The sequence below is a fragment of the Panthera tigris genome, chromosome C1 (genome assembly GCF_018350195.1).
Source record: "Panthera tigris isolate Pti1 chromosome C1, P.tigris_Pti1_mat1.1, whole genome shotgun sequence".
NCBI lineage: Eukaryota > Metazoa > Chordata > Mammalia > Carnivora > Felidae > Panthera > Panthera tigris.
The window spans coordinates 36,455,106-36,473,861 of NC_056667.1; the positions used below are offsets into that span (position 1 = coordinate 36,455,106).

At 45.2% G+C, this 18,756-nt stretch overlaps 1 protein-coding gene and 1 pseudogene across 3 annotated transcripts in view; one reads left to right on the top strand and one right to left on the bottom strand.

Annotated features, from left to right (window-relative positions):
• RAD54L (RAD54 like) overlaps positions 1-18,756 on the top strand; it is a 25,392-nt gene continuing 6,636 nt past the window's right edge. For 2 of the 3 annotated variants that reach the window (XM_007077258.3, XM_042996989.1), the window contains exons 1-10: positions 1-796; positions 902-988; positions 2,239-2,358; positions 7,760-7,820; positions 8,542-8,677; positions 9,129-9,198; positions 9,298-9,586; positions 9,791-9,915; positions 15,249-15,399; positions 18,547-18,673. In XM_007077258.3, coding sequence (XP_007077320.1) covers positions 794-796; positions 902-988; positions 2,239-2,358; positions 7,760-7,820; positions 8,542-8,677; positions 9,129-9,198; positions 9,298-9,586; positions 9,791-9,915; positions 15,249-15,399; positions 18,547-18,673 — 1,169 coding nt within the window. In that variant the 5' untranslated portion in view covers positions 1-793. Of the gene's footprint in view, positions 797-901; positions 989-2,238; positions 2,359-7,759; positions 7,821-8,541; positions 8,678-9,128; positions 9,199-9,297; positions 9,587-9,790; positions 9,916-15,248; positions 15,400-18,546; positions 18,674-18,756 lie in introns of those variants that run through there. The other variant, XM_042996990.1, reaches the window with a different exon arrangement.
• Positions 17,593-18,438, bottom strand: LOC122241239 (annotated as a pseudogene).

Consider the following 18,756-nt stretch of genomic DNA (forward strand, 5'->3'; position numbering starts at 1 on the left):
GGCTCTCCGGAGGAGTCTCGGCCCATCGGTGACCACAGCACTAGGCCCACCCCCTTCCTGGGGCCGCGAGCGCCGAACTCCTCGAACGCAGCCAATGGGTGATGCGGCGGCAGCACCGCGGGAGGTTCGATTCACTGGGCCTGGCGCGTCCGGAGAGTCCCGGTGGCTGTTAACGCGCGCTTTGCGAAGAGGAAAGTTAAGCCGGACTCCCTGGGCCCGGATTTACTTCTGCGGCTCTTTCCAGCTCTTCCTGGGATTCCCCTCCCAAGCCTGGGTGTTTTACTTGTTCTGCCTGGACCCCTGCTCGACCTCCCCTAGTCCTGGCCTGGCTGCCGCGCTCCAGACCTGGGAAAAACCCCTCCGCACTCGAGCGCCTAGCCCTCCCCAGGCCTCAGCTTTTCACCCCAGCCCCTTTCCCCTGGCCTGTGATTACTTTTCCCCCTCAACTACTGCCTGCCATCACGTCCGCTTGGACCATTATCCCGACTCTGCCGAATCTGGCACTCCATCTGCCTCCTCCCTCTATCCCAGACTTTTGCTCACCTTTCCTTGGATACTTCCTCTTTGGCCTGCTCTCCCGCCTTGGCTAACTGGCGACCGACACTCTCACAGTCTGGGCTCAAACTCCAGCCCCTGGCTGGATTCCCTCCATCCACACGCCCTCTTTAATTAGCTCATGCTTTCAATAATACAGCAGCCCGCTTTAATCCGCCCTGCTTCTGCATTCTCAGCTGTTGGGTGCCTTTGATATTTGGCTGATGGGTACTTGACATTTTATGATCCTGAGCCCAGGATGGTAAGTATGGGCATAAGGGAGACTGTGGGGAGCCTTGTGTCTGGGTCTAGTGGACTCAGGCTGCAGGATCTCTGGAGATGCTCAGTTTGCATTTTCCCCTTACAGAGGAAGAGCTTAGCTCCTAGCCAGTTGGCCAAGAGAAAACCGGAAGGCAGACCTGGTGATGAGGAAGATTGGCAGCCTAGGACAGTGGTGAGTACTCTACCCCACAGGGGTATAGGACAGGTGGGATGCAGGACTCTTTGGACAGAAAGGAATCCTGGACTTGGTTTCTGGGGTTACACGGAATGAAGCTGGTCACCTCCAGAAACCTCTTTGGTAAACTTTTAATGAGTGCTTACTTTGCATCATGAGGCATTGAACAAGATAAAATCTTTGTTCTCAAGGTGCTTACTAAAAGCTAACATAGCCTCAAATTTTCTGATAGAAAAGGATATCTCAAAGCCAAAGAGTTGGGCTTGGGTTGGGCCTTTTGGCTTCCTTGGGGGAAAAAATGGCTCCCCAATAGCAACTAGCTGCCTGCTTTTTTTCCTCTTTGTCCCCTGCCCAATATCACAGAATAGTAGAATACTATAGGGCCTGCCTTAGGGTCCTGAGCTCACTAGGGCTTAGATCAGAGGAGTGGTGCCCTTCTGGTCCCTCCTAATACTCAAGTACAGTTTGATTTTGATCTGGGTCCTGTGCTCTGTTGCCTGCTTTTGAGGCTTTCTGGGGTTGGCTGTGGGCAGGACCTATATAAATAAAAATCAACAGGATAATGTAGCATGTATTTCAGAGATAGAGAGGAGTTAAAGAAGGGCTTGGCCACTGGAACTTTGGAGGAAGGGATTAGCTAAGGAAGGTCTAGAAGACAATTTTGGGCAGGGGCTGTATGTGAGAGGGGAAGAGACCCGGTGTTTGTTTCAGGTGTGTCTCGTAGGATCATTGAAAGTTCAAGTACTTTTGGCAAGCTGCTACAGGCTTGCCTGATAGTTCCATGGGGTCTTGCTCTGTAGTTGCACCATTGCTGGTGTGTAGGAGGCTCCTCTACCTGTGAGGGACAAGGCTGCCCCTTGTTACTCACATGGGTCTCAGACTTGAATTTGGGGCGGCACTTCGTTGCAGCTGGGTCATAAATGTTTGCGGCTGGTTGCTACTAAAAAATGCTTTCAGTGCTAGTGTCCTCACTGCCTTGGTGTGGGCTGACTGGCTCACTTCATTCACTTCATCCAGTACCCTCCTTCAGATTGGACAAGTTCTGTAACCTCATTAACCTAAGGTTTTCTCACCTGCTAAATGAGTATAATAAATATTTATCATAGGATTACTGTGAAGATGATACACGATAATACATGTAAAGAGTTTAGCACAGTGCCTGGCATTTAATAAGTGTGTTAAATGTAGTTGTCATTTTGGTAAACTCTGTGGTCTTCCAGATTTCACCTTTCCCAATACTCTTCTAGACTCCCAAGAAACAGAAATCCAACAGTGGGACCCAGAGCAAAGAGTGTTTCCTGTCGCCTTTTCGGAAACCTTTGACTCAACTAACGAATCGACCACCCAGTCTGGACAGTAGTCAACATGTAAGTCAGAATTGCTACCTGCTGGTAAATGTGTGTGCCCTGTGGGGGCACCTTTCTTGCTTTGTCTAGGGAGGCTTCTACTGTGGGTCCACCCACAGCCTCGAGGGCCTGGAAGAGTCCTGGCCTTTTGCCTTCTGAGATATGTTCCTGACTTGGAATCTCCCCTTGTTTAGAGCTATTTGGGCACCAGATCTCAGGTGGCTCAGAATCCTGAGGAAAGGGAAGGCCATGGCAGGGTATTGGAACCACGATCCCCATGCCAGCTTAGTCTCTCACTCAGCCTAACTTACAGGTTTCACGTGTTTCCTATAGTAAAATCAAATGTAATCTTTACTATGACAGGTTCTGGACATTATCTCATGTAACTCATTTTTTAAGATGAGGAAACAGTCTCAGAGGGATTAAATAATGTGTCCCAAATTACAGTTGCAGAGTAGTCAGAGCTGCTTAGTTTCACCAAAGCTTTTTCCACCAAACTTTCTGAGGACTGTTGTATTGAGCTCTGGCCTGGACTTCCAAAAATGTTTGGAATTTCTTAAGTGAATAAGTAATAAAGGTGTCTTTTATTATTCATAAAAAACCCTTTCAGCTACACCTGAGTTTATGTTAATGAGATTTCATTTGTAAAGTGCCTAACCTTGATGGCTGCTTGCTAGGGGAACCAACCCACCAGTGGCCAATGTTTAATCAGTCATGCCTATGTAATGAAGCCTCCATAAAACCCCAAATGGTCATGGTTTGGAGAGCTTACAAATAGGTGAACAGGAACTCATCCATGTGCCAGGAAGTGGCACATCCCAAACTCCAGAGGGACAGAAGCTCCTGTGCGCAGGACCCTTCCAGACCTTGCTCTATATCTTCTGGCTGTTCATATCCTTTATTTTATTAAAAACATTTTTTTTAATGTTTGCTTATTTTTGAGAGAGTGTGCTCACGCGAGCCGTGGAGGGGCAGAGAGAGAGAGGGAGACACAGAATCCAAAGCAGGCTCCAGGCTCTGAGCTGTCAGCACAGAGCTCATCTCGGGGCTCAAACTCACGAACTGAACCATGAGACCATGACCTGAGCGGAAGTTGGATGCTTAACCAACTGAGCCACCCAGACGCCCCTGTTCATGTCCTTTAATAGCCTTTGTGATAAACTGGTAATCTAATGGGTAAACTTAGTTCCTGAGTTCTGTGAGCCACTCTAGAAAATGAATTAAACCCCAGGAGGGGGCTGGGACCCTCTGATCTAGAGCTTGTTGGTCAGAAGCACAGGGAGCAACCTGGGTTTCAGATTGGTGTCTAAAGTGGTGGGGAGAGGCAGGCTTGTGAGACTGAGCCCTAACATGTGGGATCTGATGCTGTCTCCAGGTAGGTAGTGTCAGAAATGAGTTAAATTATAGGACACCCAGGTGGTGCTGAATAATTTCTTGTATATAGAAAACACATCTGGTGTCAAGTGAAGTACTGTGGTAGAATGGGGGAGACATACGGGAGTGTGTTTTTCCTTTACAGGGACGTTTTGGAGGAAAAATGGGAATATATAGTGGACATTAGTTATTTGTGTGTTCAGCAAACATTTTAAAACATTTTTATGTAATACTTGATAAATACAAAGGAATATGCATATAACATGTGAGATAAAAAACACCTGTGAACCCGCCATCCTGCACTAAAACATCAAAGTCATAATCCCTTTTCCCATCCTGAGAGGTAACCCCTATCCTGAATTATCTTCATCATCCCTTGCTTTTGTGATAGTTATGTGTATATAATTCACTAAATAATACATTGTTTAATGGTTTACTGAGCCGTTAAAAATGGTGTGTAGTTCTCTGGGACTTTTTTTTTTTCTTTTAATTTTTAAAAATTTTAAAATATTTTTTTTTAATTTAGATTCAAGTTAGTTAACGTATAGTATTGGTTTCAGGAGTAGAATTTAGTGATTCATCACTTACATGCAACAACCCAGTGCTCGTCCCAAAAAGTGCCCTCTTTAATGCCCATCACCCATTTAGTCCATCCCCCCACCCAGCACCCAGCCAGCAACCCTCAGTTCTCTAGTTTTAAGAGTCTCTTATGGTTTGCCTCCCTGTCTGTTTTAATCTTATTTTTCCTTCCCTTCCTATGGGACTCTTCATTCAGGATTCATTCAAGTTGTCCTATGTAAGCATATGACATAAGTGCAGGTGTAGTGGGAGTATACAACAGGCGTCTAACCACCTGGAGGTTGGTGAAGACTTGAATCTGAGGGGTAGGACGATTAGGTTGAGTCCTCAAGGATATGAGGAGTCAGCCAGGTGAAGAGAGTGGGGAGTGTTCTAGGTGTGTTCTAAAGGCAAAAGTGCCTCAGGCCCAGAAAAATCTTACAGTGCAGCCCTGGGGATGAGCACTTAGATGTGATGTGTTTTGAAGTCTGATAAGATATCTAGGTTTGGGGATAGTTGCAAGTATAGGTAGGTGTGGAGCCTAAGAGGAAGCTGGGGACTGGGAATAGATTTGGGATCCTTAGCATAGAGATGATATTTGACACCTCCAAAGTGTATTGGAGTGTCACAGTGAGTGTGCATTCAGGAGCTGAGAGACAAACCCTGAGCCCTGAGAAACACTGACTTTTAAGGGGGTTAAGCAGAGAAAGAAGAGCTCATTAGGGGGCTGAGCATGAGGTTTTAGGTCCTGACCTAGAGGTCAGAATAGTAGGAGAGTGGTGTCATGGAATTCAAAGGCAGAGAATATTTGAGAAGAAGGAGTGGCCAGCTTTGTCTTCTACCAACATAAGGATAGGGACATGTCCACTGGAATTAAGGTCATGTAGGCCATTGGTGATCTTGGCCAGTCATTTCAGAGGAGTAGAAATGGCAGAAGATACGAAGAGTGGAAGATTAGAAAAGGGAGGCAGACAATTTGTAGCAGTTTGAAAGGGAGGAGATAAGAGGTCAAAGGAATTTTTGTTTTTAAGATAGTTAAGCATGTTTTGAACGCTGGTGGGAAAGTGGTAGTAGAGAGGGAGAGGCTGAGATACAGGAAAGATCTAGCAGAACTGATTGAGTGAATCTCTCTGGAAGAGGGAAGCTTTGACCTTGGTGGGAAGGAGGGATACTCTTCCTTTTCTATCAGAAGGAAGGGATGGTATGAATTTTCAGTAACTAAACAAAGTGAGAGCATGCTCTCTCCCCTGCCTCTGTCAGTCTTACCAGACCAGATTTTCTGAAGCAGGCCATTGCAAGTCTTACAGGCTGTGCCCTCGTGTTTTTGACCAGGGATGCTCATGCTAGTTGTACAAACTTGCAGTTCTCCCTGCGGACTCTATGGTTACTGGGTTTTATTGAAAGTCTTGCTTTTCAAATCTGTGCATAAGTTTTTGGCTACCCTGAGCCTCAAATCTAGCCTTCTGTATTGAACATGTCATGTCATGTCATTTCTTCTTAGGGGGAGGTGCAAGTGAGTGAGGGGCGGAAAGAGAGAATCCCACAAGGGGCAGAGAGAGGGAGAGAAGCAGGGCTTGTGCTCACCCAAAGTGGGGCTCATGCTCACCCGAAGCGGGGCTTGAGCTCACCCAATGTGGGACTTAAAAAAAATCTTAGGGGAGTCTGGGTGGCTCAGTTGGTTAAGCATCCAACTTCGACTCAGGTCACGGTCTCGCAGTTTGTGGGTTCAAGCCCCATGTTAGGTTCTGTGCTGACAGCTCAGAGCCTAGAGCCTGCTTTGGATTCTGTGTCTCTCCTTCTCTCTCTGCCCCTCCCCTGCTTGCACTCTGGCTCTCAAAAATAAATGTAAAAAAAAAAATAAATAATTTTTTAAAAATCTTTGAAAAAATTCAGTTTTAGAATTGAAGCTAAATTAGAAAGGAGAGTCCATCTCCCTTCTTTTCCTCTCCTTTGAAGAGTAACTTTTTGATAGCATTGTTCATATATGTTTCTCATTATCATTGCTATTCATAATTATAATAAGCATAGTCAATATGCTTATTATAGTCAATAAAAGATTTTATTCAGCTGCAAAGAAATATGCAATTAACAGAGAATTTGGGCCTTCCTCCAACCTTCCCTTGTCATGTTATTTAATGTGATGAAGTTCAGTTCTCCACATTCTTTTTCTATCTTCCAGTAGATTGTCAAATGTGTTCATTACATTTTTCCTATTTAAAGTACACTGAGTTTCTAGAAATTTATGATCAGTATAGCATTGGGTCAGAATAAAAAGGTAAAAAATTTCAGGGCAAGACAGGTGTGCTTTTTTCCCTATTAAACCTTTTTGTTTGAAGGGAGTATTTTTCATTATTTCTTTTTCCACTAATGTATTACCCATTAAAACTACTGTGAGGGGTTCTGTTTTTTCTCTTTGCTATCTTGGGTTTTAGCTCTTGTTTTGTTGAGGTTCACAGGCCATTGTAATTCCCCAGAGGGCTCAGGGACATTACACACACACACACCCACACCTACACCCACACCCACCAACCCCAGAACTTTAATGGGAGTTGTCAGAGTTGGCTCAGGGGCTGGTGCTATGGACTCCCCTACCTTCTCTCCTGCCCCAGCCTGACGTGGGTCTTGAACTCATGAACTGTGAGATCACCACCTCAGCCTAAACCAAGAGTTGGATGCTTAACCAACTGAGCCACCCAGGCACCCCTCTGGTATTTTCTCCTTAAGGTGCTGCACCCTAGGGAATATTTAATTGTCCTCACTGACATGGCCTTTCATGAGCGGATGGGTCTAAGCCTTGTGGTTGATTGAGGTTGGTTACTTTCCAGTGGCACTCTCCTCTCCCTGAGTATTTGTGGAATCTTATGTAAAGCCTCAAAGATGAAAGCTGTTGTATAAAACCTAATAACCTAATAAGGAACACATGTCCTTATGTTTTTTTTTTTCTTTTAAGTTTTTATTTATTTTGAGAGAGAACACATGCATGTAATCTGGGTAGAGACAGACAGAAAATCCCAAGCAGGCCCTGTGCTGACCAGGGGTAGGGTGGGGTGGGGGAGCTCAGTCTTATGGACCATGAGATCATGACTTGAGCCGAAATCCAGAGTCGGACGCTTAGGTGCTCAGGTGCCTAGGTGGCTCAGTTGGTTAAGCTTCAGACTTCAGCTTAGGTCATGATCTCCTGGTCCTTGAGTTCCAGCCCGCATCAGGCTCTCTGCTGACAACTCAGAGCCTGGAGCCTGCTTTGGATTCTGTGTCTCTCTCTCTGCCCTTTCCCCATGTGCACTGTCTCTCAAAATAAATAAGCATTAAAAAAGTCAGACGCTTAACTAATATGCCCCTCCTTATGTTCTAAATGCATCTGAGTGAGATGTAATCAAAATATAATACTCTGAATGTATTTATTATCTTTAAATTTTAGACTGCATTTGTAGAAATATTATCCCCAAACCTCACCAATCAGTCCTGAATCCCTGTTTCTTTTTCTTTTTAGGAAGCCTTTATTCGAAGCATTTTGTCAAAACCTTTTAAAATTCCCATTCCAAATTATCAAGGTAAAAATAGAGACTTTTCTGTCTTTTGAATCAATCATGTGCAAATGTATGATGAAATGAATAGAGGAAAACCTCTCCTTCTGTAATACATGCTTACTTTGGAATTGAAGATGCCAGCCCAGTGGTGTCTGTGTATGGAATGGCTACAGAGGCTTGCATGAAGGCTGTATTTGATAGTTTGAGCAAGGGCTGCCACACCTGACTGCCCCTCATCTCCTTGGTGGGGATGTGCCTGTGCTCAGGAATCTCCTGGTGGGCCCAGGTGGTTGACGGGCCCAGGCTTCATTCAGTCTGAGTAATTTCAGTAGCATCTTGTGTCTGAGGTTGGCTGTGTCTGAGACCTGGGTTCTACAGCGTTTTCCCTGACCTTTGTAGAGCATATTATTGTGCTAAAACTGGGACTGGAGAGGGAGGAGGCCAACTTTCAAGAGCCCTCCATCTTGAAAGGCCCTTTGGGTTCCACACCTTTCTAGGATTGACTTGAGATGAACAAGACCCAACCCTCCAGAAGTTTATAGTTAAATGGAAGAAACAAAATGGGGAAAAACTGATCTGAAGCAGGTTGGGATAATGGTTAGGTAGAGGTGCCCCGCTGGGTTTGGAGAGGTTCTGGGAGAGAGAAGGTCATATGCAAGCTTAAAGGTCATATGAAAGATAAGTATTTAAGCTAGGCGTGCTGATCTCAATATAGAGCCCCAGGTGACAGATTGTTGGTTTCTAGGTCCTCTGGGCTCTCGTGCATTGGGCCTCAAAAGGGCTGGGGTCCGCCGGGCCCTCCATGACCCCTTGGAAGAAGGTGCCTTAGTTCTGTATGAGCCTCCCCCTCTGAGCGCCCACGACCAGCTGAAGCTTGACAAGTATGTGCATTGGTATTTCTTGAACAGGTTTGGTTTTCTGTTAAGTGCACATACCTGGGAGGGCAGAGGGAATTTTGGTATGACTTTTTTTTTTCCCCCTTGGGATTGGCATGCTTTCAGAGTGCTGTCATGACCACTGCATCATCTAGAGAGTGGGTAGGTGGGGAAGGAGAGTGTGTGGGGAAGAGCTTGTGGGCATGTCCAGTTGGTGGGGGTTCCTCACCCTTCCTGCCAAGCTTGCTCAAGGGAGCAGGAGGGATTGATGACACAGGGGGCCCTCTCCTCACCTTCTAACTCCTGGAGCAAAATTTTGCTATGGTTTGATTATCAGGCTAAGAAGGTCTTCTCTTAGGCAGCTGCCTCTGGCCTCTGGATCAGCAGGACACAACTTCCTGAGGGTGTGGCCTTGCACATGTCTGAGCACTATATTTTCTTTGCTGTGTTTTCTCAGGGAAAAACTCCCTGTCCATGTGGTTGTTGATCCCATTCTCAGTAAGGTCTTACGGCCCCATCAGAGAGAGGTAAGGGGAGCTGGGGTAAAGAGGTATGGGATGGGAGGCTGTCATCCCTGGGGCTGCAGCAGTGTGGATCAAAGTGGCCTGAATGCTGTTGTTCCCCAGGGAGTAAAGTTTCTGTGGGAGTGTGTCACCAGTCGGCGCATCCCTGGCAGCCACGGCTGTATCATGGCTGATGAGATGGGTCTGGGCAAGACGCTGCAGTGCATCACGTTGATGTGGACGCTTTTGCGCCAGAGTCCAGAGTGCAAACCGGAAATTGACAAGGCAGTGGTGGTGTCACCCTCCAGCCTAGTGAAGAACTGGTACAATGAAGTTGGGAAATGGCTTGCAGGGAGGATCCAACCTCTGGCCATTGATGGAGGCTCTAAGGACGAGATAGACCAAAAACTGGGTATGGAGCCTAACTCTTCCATAGAGCTTGCTCGCTTCTTGTGTGTATGCTCACTGATGGCCAGCAGGTTGAGGGCACTGAGGGGGTGGAAGAGAATTCCATGGAAAATAATTGAAGTAGTTTCAGGCTAAATTAAAGAACCGTGAAACTTTTTTTGTTTAAGGTATTCTAAGATTTGTTCCCTTGACCTGTTTTCTGTTGTAGAAGGATTCATGAACCAGCGTGGAGCCCGAGTGCCTTCTCCCATCCTTATCATTTCCTATGAGACATTCCGCCTTCATGTTGGAATCCTCCAGAAAGGGAGTGTTGGACTGGTCATCTGTGATGAGGTACTTGCCTCTCAGCAGTCTGGGTGGTAGGAGGAAGTGTTGAAATCTCCTAATAACTGCCATCCAAAGGCTGTGCCAGTCACCAGGGAATATTAAGGACAGAGCTTGTTGCCTTAGAGGACGCAAGTGCGAGGGAGAGCCTTTGATACCAGCCTGCCAAAAGGGATTAAGCAGTGCTTGGAACTTGAGGAGGGTGAGGTACTGTGGGCTGTTTGATTGCTTCCAGTCAGTATTCTTAGACTGAAGAAGGACTTTGAAGGATGAGAGGGATTTGGATAGGTGGAGACAGACTGTAAGTGTTTAAGGGAACAGGTTCTGGAGTCAGACTAGTTTTGTTTGTTTGTTTGTTTGTTTTTTAATATTTATTTTTGAGAGAGAGAGAGACATGGAGTGTGAGTGGGGGAGGGGCAGAGAGAGAGAGGGAGACACAGAATCTGAAGTGGGCTCCAGACTCTGAGGGGTCAGCACAGAGTCTGATGTGGGGCTCCAGCCCACAAGCTGTGAGATCATGACCTGAGCCAAAGTCAGACACTTAACCGGCTGAGCCATCCAGGCACCCCAAGAGTCAGACTTGTTTTCAAATTCTAGCTCTTCTGCTTACCAGTAAAATGACGTCGGACAAGTTACTTAACCACCCGAGCCTCTATTTTCACGTCAGTAAAATGGGCTTATAATATTTGTTTCATGGGTTATTGTGAGGGTTAAATGAGGTAAATGAGGGAAAGCTCTTACCAAGTGCCTGGTATGTCCTAAGACTTTGGTAAAGGTCATAGAACTCTGTTTTTTATTCTAGGCTGGGGGAATGCATATGAACAGAAGCACAGAGGTAGGAAAGTCCAGTGTGGACAGTCCATACACCTTACACCGGTCCGTATTGACTCGCTGGGACAGAGGGAAATACGGCAGTAGTTACTAGCCTTTTCCACCACTATGCATGAATGGTGGTAATGATGCTACTACTTAGAAAGGAATGAGGGTGGTGGGAGCTTCCCAGTATAAAGAATTTTCCAGGGGCACCTGGGTAGCTCATTCAGTTAAGAGTCCAACTCTTGGTTTCCGCTCAGGTCATGATCTCATGGTTTGTGGGTTTGAGCCCCACGTTGGGCTCTGCGCTGACAGTGCAGAGCCTGCTTAAGATTCTCTCTCTCCCTCTCTCTGCCCCTCCCCCCTGCTCGCGCTTTCAAGGTCTCTCTCAAAATAAATAAACTTAAAATATGAATTTTCCAGGTTTTCAGGGTGCTTGGCTACCCTGAGGCTGCTACCATTATTTGTACCTCTTGGGAAGAATTAAGGCCACCTTGCACACCCCTGGGTCTTTAGTGGAGATGTGGCTGAAAGACTTGGCCCCCATTTGTCAACTGATTGGGAAGCTTGACTGTGCTCTGGGAATTGTAGGTTATTAGCTCAGTATCCGAGGGACTTTTGGGACAGGACAGAGAAGAAAGTCTTACTTTTGGGATGCCATGCTTGCTACTTATAAGCTCTTTCCCAATTAGGCTTTTTCCTTAATAAAGAGTTAGTCATTGTTGGGCAAGTGTGCCAACTTCTGATACCTTGATGGGCTGTTCTTGTAAGAGTAAAGGATATAGGAGGTTGAGGTAGGGTATATGTGTGATAAACCCTATGAAGCTCAGGGTCCTAGCCCATCTGGATTTTATTCTGCTCTGTAGTGTTTCTTTTCTTTCTCATTCTCTCTTGTTTTCTGAGCTGACTCTGCAGGGCAGAAGGGACCAGGCTGCTGCTTGTCACACTTAGCATCCTGGCCTGCCTTTTTACTCATCTACCTTTTATTTGTCAGCAGTTTGTCAATTGTCAGAGACCTGAGGAAGCCAGTCCTGGAAGACTGCCTACTCTAGGAGGAGTTTGTCCTGTTCATACCCACAACTTCCTTCTAGCTGATGGGTCTTTCTGGAACACAGAAGTGCTGCGTAATAACTCTGTGTACAAAATCTTTGATCCCTCACAGTAACCTGAGCTAGGCAGGGCAAGTCAGAAGACATGGGGTCAGCCTTGGTGTTGCCACTTGTAAGCACAATGCAGAAGAGACTGCTCAGAGACTCAGTGACTTCTGTACAGTGGATGGCACAGGGTATACCTGAAAGGGACACGATCCTGATCAAGAGAGATCTATGGAAGCATTTTGGAAAGTGTATGAATAGGTGAGGGATTGACATCATTGTCATCTCCGTTTTGGAGGTTAGGAGTGCAGTGACTTGCCTAGGGTTTCCCCTGTGAGGACCTAGTGAGCTGGGACTTGAATTCAGGCCTGGGGTTTTAAGACCGGGCTCTTATCCCTTACTGCCTTGGATATAATCCAAAACGTGGTATAGGAAGCTTGGCTTAGGTATGGAAAGACTGGCCCTTTTGTCTTTAAAAAGGATAAACGGAGAACTCTGCCAGAATAGAAATTCAGCAGCAGCTTATTAATAAGAGCTCTGACAGCTTTTCATCTGGCCAAATATTTGATTTGCTGAGATGCCAGAGTTTGGGTCTTATTTTTATTATTTTTTTAAAATTTTATTTTTAAGCAATCTCTAACACGGGAGCTCAAACTGAGGACTCTGAGATCAAGAGTAGCATACTCTTCTGACTGAGCCAGCCAGGCAACCCAGAGAGTTTGGGTTTTAAATCTGTGGGTGATGGTGGGAGGAGCTGGGTCTGGAGCTGGGGTGTTCCCATAGGGAGCTGGTATTGGCTTTCACTTCCACAGAGACCCACAGGGATAGTGTGTCAGCCCAGTTCATTTGTTGGATTATTTATTAAGTGCCTGTCATGCATCAGGCCCTGGGAATCCCATTGATATCTGCCCTCAGGGAGCTTCAGTTTAGAGGGACCCAATTGTTGACCCCTATTTCCCTAGGGTATTTTTTGGGTTTTTCTGTTTGTTAAAAAAAATTTTTTTTTAATGTTTATTTTTGAGAGAGAGAGAGACAGAGCACAAGCAGGAGAAGGGCAGAGAGAGAGGGAGACAAGAATCTAACGCAGGCTCCAGGCTCTGAGCTGTCAGCACAGAGCCCTACGTGGGGCTTGAACCCAAGAACCGCAAGATCATGACATAAGCCAAAGTTGAATGTTTAACTGACTGAGCCACCCAGGTGCCCTTCCCTGGGGTCTTTTGGGGAATTTCCTCACAAGCTTCAAGTTTTATTTCCCTCTTTGACTCCAAAGTCTCAGCCTTCTGTTTTCAGAACTAGTGCTTGGAGCCTCTAATCATTTTTTATTTTTTTGTTTTGGATGTCTTAAAAATTATTTTAATTGAAATGTAATTGACATGACATTGTATTAGTCTTAGGTATACAACATCCAGTCATTTTTTTTTTTTTTAACGTTTATTTTTATTTTTGAGATAGAGAGAGAGACGGAACATGAATGGGGGAGGGTCAGAGAGAGGGAGACACAGAATCCGAAACAGGCTCCAGGCTCTGAGCTGTCAGCACAGAGCCCGACGCGGGGCTCGAACTCACGGACTGCGAGATCATGACCTGAGCCGAAGTCGGCCGCTTAACCGACTAAGCCACCCAGGCGCCCCCATCCAGTCGTTTTTAAAGATTAAAATTCTATGTCTAATTCTTCTTTAATAGCAACGTTGGTTATTCTTTCATTTAACAAACATTTACTGAGCAGTTCTCTGTGGGGGACTCTGTCATGTACACCAAGTTATATAAAGGCAAATCTGACATGGTCTCTGTTTTAAGAAGTTCCTGTCTAGGTGAGGAGATTGAGTACATACAGTAGAGTATGATTAGTACTCTGTGTAGCAGTAGACGAGAGGCAGAGTAGTACAGTGCCCAGATTTTGGAATCACACAGACCTGAGTTCAAATCCTAGTTCTGCTACTTCCTTAAAAAAATTTTTTTTTATGTTTATTCATTTTTGAAAGACAGAGAGCACAAGCAGGGGTGGGGCAGAGAGGGAGGGGGCACAGAATCCGAAGCAGGCTGCAGGCTCCGAGCTGCCAGCACAGAGCCCGACGTGGGGCTCAAACTTATGAACCGCGAGATCATGACCTGAGCCGAAGTCAGACACTCCACCGACTGAGCCACCCAGGCACCCCCTAGTTCTGCTACTTTTTACCAGTGTGGGATTTTGGTGTGTTCACCTTTCTGAACTTCATTTTCTCTAAAATAGGTATTACAATTCCCACTCATCTAATTGTTATCTGGATTATAGAAGAGAATATACAGGAAGTGCTGCTTATTAGTCCAGTGCCTGGCACTTGGAAAAGATTTAGTAAACAGCTATTATGTACAGAGTGCCATAGGAGCATGGAAGTGGGAGACACCAACAGCTTGGGGTCAGTGAGGAGGGCTTTGCATCGGAGGTGACATTGAGGAATTTGCCTGTGGGAGAGAATTCTGGGCAGAGGAGAGAATGGCATGGGCAAAGAGACCTAAGGAACTCCAACATTAGGAGCGAGGAGGAGTTATGGCTTCCTGGACTAAGACGAGCTGTGAAGACTTGTCACAGAAGTTAGCTGGGGTCTTACTGAGAAGTGCTAAACTAATGAGCTTGGACTTGATCCTAGACACAGGAGGGTCAGTAGAGGGTCTGTGTTTAATTTCATCGTACAAGGCTATCCAGAGGGAGCATGCTGACTTGTTTGTCCATTCTTTCATTGGTGGTTGCATTTGGGGCTGAAATGGGGACTGTGGATAGAACAGGCGCAGGCTTGATCTTGCCCATGTGGTTCTTGGGGAAAGAGGGAAGATGATAGGGTCCTTTACCACTTCCTTGAAAAGGGCTTAAAAGAGAGAAGTAACAGGGTGTGTATGAAGGATGGGTGACGAATTGGGGACGAGATACAAAGGGAGGAAGAGAGGCTCTTAGGATTCTGCAGGGAGCGGGAAGGAGGAGCCTGGGCCAAGTCCAGAGGGACTTGGACTCTGACAACCCACACATGGCCTGTAAACCAATCCAGAAAGCATCTGGCTCAGGAGGTGTTCTGGGTTGGTTTGGCTAGTGGGAAGGGAGGATTCCCTGAAAGCATGGGTCACTAATGTGGCTGAATGTCTCTGAAGAGGATAGGCAGGCTGCTAGGGCTCTGGAGGTTAGGGCAGGGAAAAGGAGGTGAGGTAATAATCCAGGGAATAGTTCTTTTATGGATGTATGTAACACGAGTGGTCTGGAAACTGAAGGTCTATCTCTTGAACATGACATTTCTCCATAAGCAAGCAGGTAGGTTCTCATTCTTGCTGTGCCCTGCCCAGTTCCTAAGGTGCCAGAACCTGTAATGTTTGATTCCTCTTTCCTCTTTTCCTGTCTACACAAGACTTTGCTATCATTAGGGATGCCTTATCATGCCCAGGCCTAAATGAGAATTAATTTCCTTGCAGGGACACAGACTTAAGAACTCTGAGAATCAGACTTACCAGGCCCTGGACAGCTTGAACACCAGCCGGCGGGTGCTTATCTCTGGGACCCCCATCCAGAATGATCTCCTTGAGTATTTCAGCTTGGTACATTTTGTTAATTCGGGCATTCTAGGTAAGATTCCAGCCTTGTCTGCTACATTGGAGAGGAGCCTTGCCTTGGCCTTGGGAGTATAACTCTAGCTGAAGGGAGAAAGGAGAGAATGCTAGTTATAACATGTGGGTCACTAGTCACTCTTGTAGGAAGGCTTCTCTTGTCAGGGAGTAGCAAAGCCATTGGGAGACCGTGGTTCTGCTGAACAGCTCAGCAAGGACCACTGTAGCCATTTTTCCAGTACAGAGGTAGCAGGGGCTGTGCACAGTATGGTGTCACTATGAGCTGGGGGTGGAAACACTACCCCTAGGCATTTTTGCTCATTGCATTGTAGCTGCCTCATGAGAGCTTTGGCCTCAGAACAGACTGTCTTAGGCTGTTTTGTTTTGTTTTAAACTACTTTTTAGTGTACAGTTCAGTGTCCTGAAATATACTTACATTGTTGTGCAAATATCACCACCATCCATCTCCAGAACTTTTTTCATCTTTCAGAACTGAAACTCTACCCATTAAATAATAACTCCCCATGTCCCATCCTCCCTCACCTCCCAGCCTCTGGAAACCACAGGTGGACAGTTCTTGCGCTTAAATATCTATGGGAGGATGTCTTAGTGCCACCTCAGCTTGCTGTTGCTCAGGAAGATGGCTTTAGGCAAGAACCAGCTAAGCAGTAGAATTTTCATGTGAACACATTTGTGTAACCACTATCAGATCAATTACTGCCGCCATCTCAGCGGCACCCCCTTCTAATCATTATTCTCACCTTTTCCCCCAGAAATCTCTTCTGACTCAAGATTGGTTTGTCCTATTTTTGAACTTTTGTAAATGGAATAATACAGTCTTCCTTGGCATCTAGTTTCTTTTTGTTCATTATGTTTGTGAGATCAATCCATGTTGTGCAGTAGTTTGTTTTCTTGTTTGTGTATTTCATTTTCATGAATACACCAGGCTTTATCTGTTCTGTTGGACAGTTGAGTTTCCAGTTTTTTATTCTTTTGAATAATGATGTAAACATTTTTGTACATGTCTTTACCTGAGCATAGTATGCATTTCTGTTGTGTACATATGCATTCTCTGTCCTATGAGTGGAATTTCTGGGGTATGCATGTGTTTAGTTCATGTGTTATGCATGTATTCAGCTCTAGTAGATACTCTGGCTTTCTTTCCGAAGTGTGCCAGAAGTGTATGAGAATTCTAGTGTCTCTACACGAGGGGTCAGTAAATTTTTTCTTAAAGGGATAGGTAGTATTTTAGGTTTGCAGGCCTGTCTCTGTTACAACTACTCAATTCATACTGTAGTATGAAAGCAGCCATAAAGTATAAATGAATGGGCATGGTTGTGTTCTAATAAAACTTTATTTACAGAAACATGTGGCTGACCCATGGCTGTAGTTAGCTCACCTCTACTCTATACCATGACTAATATTTATCTTAAGAAAAATTTTTTCTGCCCTCCCTGCCCTCACCATGGACTTGTCAGGGCACTGATGAGCCGAACTTCAGGGCCACATGGGGGCCAGTCTGTGATGCACTCTGAGGGGAGGGGCCTCGTGCCTGCATTGAACCCGGTGAGGGCCCTGGCGGCTGACGTTTGTCTCCTGTTTGTAAAGCTCAGGTGTCTCTCGAGTCCTTGCACCAGGCAAGGAGAAAAATTAAAGATTTGGGGTCCCCCCCAATTTTTTTTTTAATTTTAGTAATTCTAGTGGGTGTTTAGTGATACCTTATTGTGTTTACCTGATGTTTAATAAAGTTGAATACCTTTTAATATGTTTATTGGCCATTTAGAGATCTCATATGTGAGATAACCTGCCCTTTTTATTCCTGGCCAAAAGAAAACTCTGTACCCATTAAACAAGTATTCCCTGTCTCTCCTTAACCTCAAACTCTGGCAACCACCAATCTTCTTTCTATCTCTATGAATTTGTCTATTCTGGACAGTTCATATAAATGGAATTCTACAATATGTTACCTTTTGTGTTGATTTCTTTTACTTAGTATAATATTTCAGCTGCATTGTAGCACGTATCATACATGCTACTTCATCTCTTATGAGCAGCATATAGATGGGCTTTAAAAAAAAAAAAAGCCCGGTCTGACAATTGTATGGTCTTTTAATTGGATTATTTGGTCCATTTATATATAATGTAATTAGTTATATATTTGAGTTTTAACCTATTTGGCCTTTCAAGTCTCCACTGCTTTGGTTAGCTTTCTGATCCATTCAAACAGAAATTGCCTATAATTTGTTCAGCTTTGTTCTTGGCAGGAAGGTGGTCTGTAACAAAGCAGTCTGTCATTATTGGCAGTGGGATAATCATTCTGGTTTTGTTTTTTTTTTTTAATTAAAAATTTTAATACAGTTCTAATCAGTGTGCCAGGTTCATTTCAGCTCCTTCACTGCCAGACCTGGGGGTAGGGATTGCTTCAGTTTCTCTGCCTTTTTTTTTTTTTTTTTTTTTTTTTTTTTTTTTTTTTTTGTGATGACCAAGCTGCATGAAACTTTCACCTTCACATTATCCTTATGTTTTCCTTATGTTTTCAATTTTTTTAAGAAGGAAGTTGATATAGTATTTTTTTTTGTTTTTTGTTTATTTTTGAGAGAGTGCCAGAGGGGCAAAGAGGGAGACACGGACTCTGAAGGAGGCTCCAGGCTCTGAGCTGTCCACACAGAGTCCCATGAAGGGCTTGAACCCCTGAACCATGAGATCATGACCTGAGCTGAAGTTGGAAGCTTAACCAACTGAGCCATCCAGGCACCCTTTTTTTTTTTTTTCCCCTTGAGAAAGAGAATCCCATGAGGGGCAGAGAGGGAGAGAGAGAGAAGCAGGGTTTGAGCTCACCCAAAGTGGCACTCGAGTTCACCTAATGTAGAACTCAAACTCACAAACTGTGACATCATGACCTGAGCTGAAGTCAGGTGCTTAATGACTGAGCCACCCAAGCGCCCTTACGTTTCTTGATCTTGGCAGATTTGGCATCCTTTCATTTGGCTGTGAGCAAAAAGTCCTTGATTTCTTCAATTTTGTGAGGCCTGGCTAGGAGGGGTGCAGGGGAACACATGGCAAAAAGAGCAAGTGGCTAGAAGTGGGATGTAAAAGAGCGAGACTCCCCCACTTTTTTTTTTTTTTTTAATGTAGTACTTTATTTTTCCCTTCTCTCTTGTCTTAGGAACTGCCCATGAGTTCAAGAAGCATTTTGAGTTGCCAATTTTGAAGAGTCGAGATGCAGCTGCCAGTGAGGCTGACAGGCAGCTAGGAGAAGAGCGGCTACGGGAGCTCACCAGCATTGTGAATAGGTAATGGCGGGGTGGGTGCTGGGCTAGGCAGTAGCACCTTTTTTTTTTTTTTTAAAGTGTTTATTTTGAGAGAGAGGGAGAGA